Here is a 5,070-nt window from a genome sequence, read left to right as displayed (position 1 = left end):
ATGCTTCTCGGCTCTCCCCATAAATTGCATAATGCTGGATCTTTAACTTTGTCTGTTGATGGTGTTGCTCTGGAGTTACAAAGAAAATGTAAAAATCGGGACGTTATTTTTGATCCCAGCTTGTCATTTGAGCCTTTCGTGCTGAACACTGTTAAGCTCTTGTACTTTCATCTCAGAAATATTGCACGGCTGCGACCTTTGCTGTCTTTCTCGGTTGCTGAAAGGTTAATTATTTTGTCTTTTCTCGTTTAGATTACCTTCTTATTGGAGTCTCCAAATCTTGTATTAACAAACTACAATATTTACAAAATTCAGCAGCTAGAATTCAGTCAGGGGCCAGGGTTGTTGATCATATAACTCCTGTTTTGGAACTGTTGCATTGGCTCCCGGTTAGATTCCGTATTGATTTTAAAGTTCTCATGTTAACATACAAGGCACTGCATGGTCTGGCTCCTCAGTACTTGGCTGAGCTTTTAATTCCCTATACACCTAGTCACAATTTGCGATCTTCTTAGAGTGGTCTTTTAGTCGTTCCTTTTAGTCGGGGGTGATCGGGCATTTTCATCTTTAAGCTCTCCATTGATGTATGGTTTGTTAGGATAGGACAATATTTGGCCGAGATACAACTATTTGAAAATCTGGAATCTGAGGGTGCAAAAAAATCAAAATATTGAGAAAAATCGCCTTTAAAGTTGTCCAAATTAAGTTCTTAGCAATGCATATTACTAATCAAAAATGAAGTTTTAATATATTTACAGTATTGGAAATTTACAACATATCTTCATGGAACATGATCTTTACTTAATGTCTTAATGATTTTTGGCATAAGAAAAATCAATAATTTTAACCCATACAATGTATTTTTGCCTATTGCTACAAATATACCCCAGCGACTTAAGACTGCTTTTGTGCTCCAGGGTCACAAATAATTGTGTCCCTTTTGTTTGAAAAAAAAAAAAAACTGCCAATGTGGTAAGAAACATAATCTTAATTCAAGGGGAAAATCATTGTTACAGATTTATTATTTTATTAAAACAGCAATGCATGAGCAGTTCCTCCACCTAAGAGTAGTCCCACCTAAAAATGATGGTTTAGATTGTAAAGCTAACAAACATGTTTATGTTCAATAACAAAAATACTACATGCACATTTTGGCAAATTACAGATGCTATTAAAACATAATATAAGTTTTGTCCTGAAACAGCATTTTTTTCAATACATTTCTAACCCCTTCAGCAAACATACTATAAATAGAGCCCAAATTGTCAATATAATTGGATTGTGTGTGTCAGGTGCTCCTCCTCAGATCCAGCAGTTTCCTGACGATATGAAGATCCTGGCGGGTCAGGAGGTCAGTCTGCTGTGTCAGTTTACTGGAGCTCAGCCCATCAGCTGCACCTGGCTCAAGTTCCGCAAACCAGTAAGAGTCCTTTCACCTTTTAACATGTGCAGAAGCCCTGAGCAAAAGAGAACGACTGCTGAATGTTTTATTCTTAAACATGCAGATGACACATGAACTCACTCACTAGTCCTTTTTTAAATGCTTTGAGTAACATTAGGGGCAGTCGTGGCCTAATGGTTAGAGAGTCGAACTTGTAACCCGAAGGTTCGAGTCTCGGGTCCGGTAGGGATTGTAGGTGGGGGGAGTGAATGTACAGCGCCCTCTTCCACCCTCAATACCACGACTGAGGTGAGACCCTTGAGCAAGGCACCGAACCCCCAACTGCTCCCCGGGCATCGCAGCAAAAATTCAAATGTTCATGGTGTGTGTGTGTTCACTACTCACTGCTGTGTGTGTATGTGTGCACTTGGATGGGTTAAATGCAGAGCACAAATTCCAAGAGTATGGGACACTTTCAAGTTGTTTTTTTTATATAAATTGGTGTGTCTAAAAATGCTGTCTAGGTAGGCAGCTCACAGCTTTTCAGAGACAGCCATCATCCTTAATGACCAAACACACCGCAAGCACTGGCATATCCCTCTGAAAACATCTTTGTTACTCCCATTTATTCCATTTAGTTGACTTTCCAATTAAACGGAACATTTGGAGTAGCCTGTGTCTACAGCTAGCAGGTGTGTTCATGTTGGTTCTGCGCATCCTTTGCTCCTTCAGATTCAGGAAGGTCAGGGCATCTCGGTGGTGAGCACAGACAGCAGCAGTCAGCTGACCATCACAGAAGGACAGCAGGAGCACTGCGGCTGCTACACCATCGAGCTCAAGAACAGCCACGGCGTGAGACAGGCCGCCCTCAACCTCACTATAGTCGGTAAGTGTGGACGCTAGTGAACACTGGGGCATCTGGGAGTCATTACATGAATTTCACAACATTTGATAAAGCACAAAAATGTACTTTCAAATACCAACTAAAAGACGGAGGTGTTCACACAGGACGGGATTGTATTTGTCAACATAAATGTGTTCTACCCAAGATGAGATTTGTTAAAACACCAGAGGGAGAGACATTTTCATGACAATGTCATCAGCAAATTTTACTATAGGAATACAGTGCAATACATATAAAATGAACAGTAAAAATCTAGCGTAGCGTTAGTTCTGGCAGGTCACGTTAGTCAAGCTCGCATCAGCTGACTCTCAGCTGATCCCCATCAGCCTATGGGAATACGACACCTATCTAAGTTCATATATAAGGTCCCGCAGTAGTATCAGCAGTTTTCGCATTGCTCAATAGCTAATTACCCTCCTCCATCCCCAACTCCTCCTCTGTCAGTCAGGATTCAGCCTTCTGATTCTCCTTTGAATCAGACTAATTCTAAAATGTGTACATAACATTATTGAACTTTAACGATATCTGCAATACATTTATGTTGGTTCTGTTCTGTTTACCCCTGGGGGGGTTATCGCTGCTCTCCCTGCTCTCATCCATGCTAGGCCGCATGGATGCGCAGGGAGTTCTTGCCCAGAACAGAACCATACCGCCAGGCCCTGTGAGAAGATTTCGATTTTTTATCTGTCCCTACAAAATTTGTACAGTATTCCATCATGCCATGCACATTTTACAATACTGCTTACAGTAGTGGACAATAAACAAATTAAGTACTTGAGTAAAAGTACAGATACCCTGATAAAATATTACTCCAGTAAAATTATAAGCGCTCATTTTCAATGAGCAAAAGTACTTGATATTTAATAGACTGAAGTATAAAAAGTAAAACATTCTAGAACCATGTTTATTTATTCTAGCCAGAACGAGTCAATAAAAAAAGATGCAGTGCAGACATTTAATTTGCATTGCTTTAATATAATTAAATATCTTCAATTTAAGTTACTTATCATTCTAGCTTGCAAACAATTGAAAAACTAAATTTAAACAGAGGGAAAACTAAATTTGTGTAAATGGTTAGTGACAAATTATATATATAAAAAAATCAGATTGGCAGATTCACACTGAGAAAGAATGTGTTAACAGGAAAATGCTATGCAAACATGCTCGTTTGATATCATTTGAAATTAACAGCGGAGAAGATCATCAGTTCAAAATAACGAGGAACGATATGTGGTTTTGTTGTTGTTGTTGTTTTTCAAATGTAGTGGAGTAAAAGTTTCCCAAAAGAAAAATAGTCTGATAAAGTACAGATACTTTAAAAATGTACTTAAGTACAGTAATAAAGTAAGTATGCTTCATTGCTGTCCACCTCTTGCTGATTATAATGCTGAAAATGCTGTGAATGAAAGAGCAGTGACAGTAACTATAGATAATCTCACCTCATATTGAGGATGGCAGTAGATATTAAAACTGTACAATGACCACTTATGGACATTAGACCTAACATTTTTGCCATAATATTAACCCATTTACTTACTTTTGCACTCTGACAAATCTGTAATTGGTTGTTATTTTTTAAATGGCATTAGGAATACCCCCGCACCCCATGTCTGAATGAAATTCACACCTTAATTCTACCCCATACCTTGTCCGATGTGTAAAATCATACAGAAATTGACTTTAAAAATCAGTAGCAGTACAGTACTGCCTGGCATTAATGGTTTAGAAATTATTTTGATGTTTGACCTAAGACTAAAATGACAAATCGCTCTCAGAACACGGACTGTATCTTCTGTTACAACCACACAATGCTGGGCTGAAATGCTAGCTGCCAAGTAGTGCACTTGTAGGTGATCTGACCTCTCTGTTGAATTTTAGGACACAATGTCTCTCAATCCAGCTTTTATCTTGGTCTTCACAGATAAACCCGACCCCCCTGCCCGCATCCCAGCAGCCTCCGACATCTGTAAGTCCAGCCTCACACTGTCCTGGTACGGGCCGACATACGACGGCGGCAGCGCCGTCCAGTCCTACAACCTGGAGACGTGGAGCTCTGTGGACATGAAGTGGACAGATCTGGCTTCCTGTAACAGCACCTCCTATAACGTGCAGAACCTACTTCCAGACAGACAGTACAAGTTTCGAGTGAGAGCAGTGAATATTTATGGTGTGGGAGAGCCCAGTGCCGAGTCTGCGCCCGTGCAGGTGGGGATGGAGGCTGAAGGGGGTGAGCACCACCTAGTGGATGTTAAGAGTTTTATAGGAGACACAAAGAAGAGAGTACAATGTTAACTTTGGTTATTTCAGTAAATAAAATAAAATGAAATTTATATAAAAAATAAAATATGCTGTAATAACATTCTGTTGCTTTTACAGAAAATAAGGAAGATGAAGCTGAGCCCTCAGATGACGGTAGGTGTCATGTTTGTGAAATTGAAGTTAAAATCGTTACTGTCATTTTTTTTCTATTTTCCCGCTTACATTTAGAGGAAATGGTGAGGTTGTACATATAACCAAACGTGTCATATAGAACATATATGTTCTATATGACAGGTCGGTCCTGTTAGTACTGGTGTCCCTCAGGGCTCATTACTTGGTCCCTTGCTTTTCAGGATTTATATTTTTCCTCTTGGGCAATTGTTTAGATTTCTCGAACTTAACTACCATTTTTACGCTGACGATACCCAGATTTACGTCCACTCTAATCCGGGCCAAGATGTGAGTATTTCCCATCTCTCAGCACTGTCTCCAAAACAGAAGTTATGCTTCTCGGCTCTCCCCATAA

At 39.7% G+C, this 5,070-nt stretch overlaps 1 protein-coding gene across 1 annotated transcript; it reads left to right on the top strand.

Moving 5' to 3' along the window:
• Positions 1–1,293: 1,293 nt before the first annotated feature.
• On the top strand, positions 1,294–4,697 carry LOC107578583 (myosin light chain kinase, smooth muscle-like; the record flags this gene model as incomplete). Its single annotated transcript, XM_016264528.1, has 4 exons — positions 1,294–1,420; positions 2,114–2,267; positions 4,207–4,512; positions 4,662–4,697. Coding segments are annotated over exons 1-4 (589 nt in total), but the record flags the coding sequence as incomplete, so codon positions are not given.
• Positions 4,698–5,070: the final 373 nt, after the last annotated feature.

This window comes from Sinocyclocheilus grahami, unplaced genomic scaffold, assembly GCF_001515645.1.
Source record: "Sinocyclocheilus grahami isolate Dianchi unplaced genomic scaffold, SAMN03320097.WGS_v1.1 scaffold10984.1, whole genome shotgun sequence".
In the NCBI taxonomy this organism is placed as follows: Eukaryota; Metazoa; Chordata; class Actinopteri; order Cypriniformes; family Cyprinidae; genus Sinocyclocheilus; species Sinocyclocheilus grahami.
This window is presented reverse-complemented; position numbering and strand designations above follow the sequence as displayed.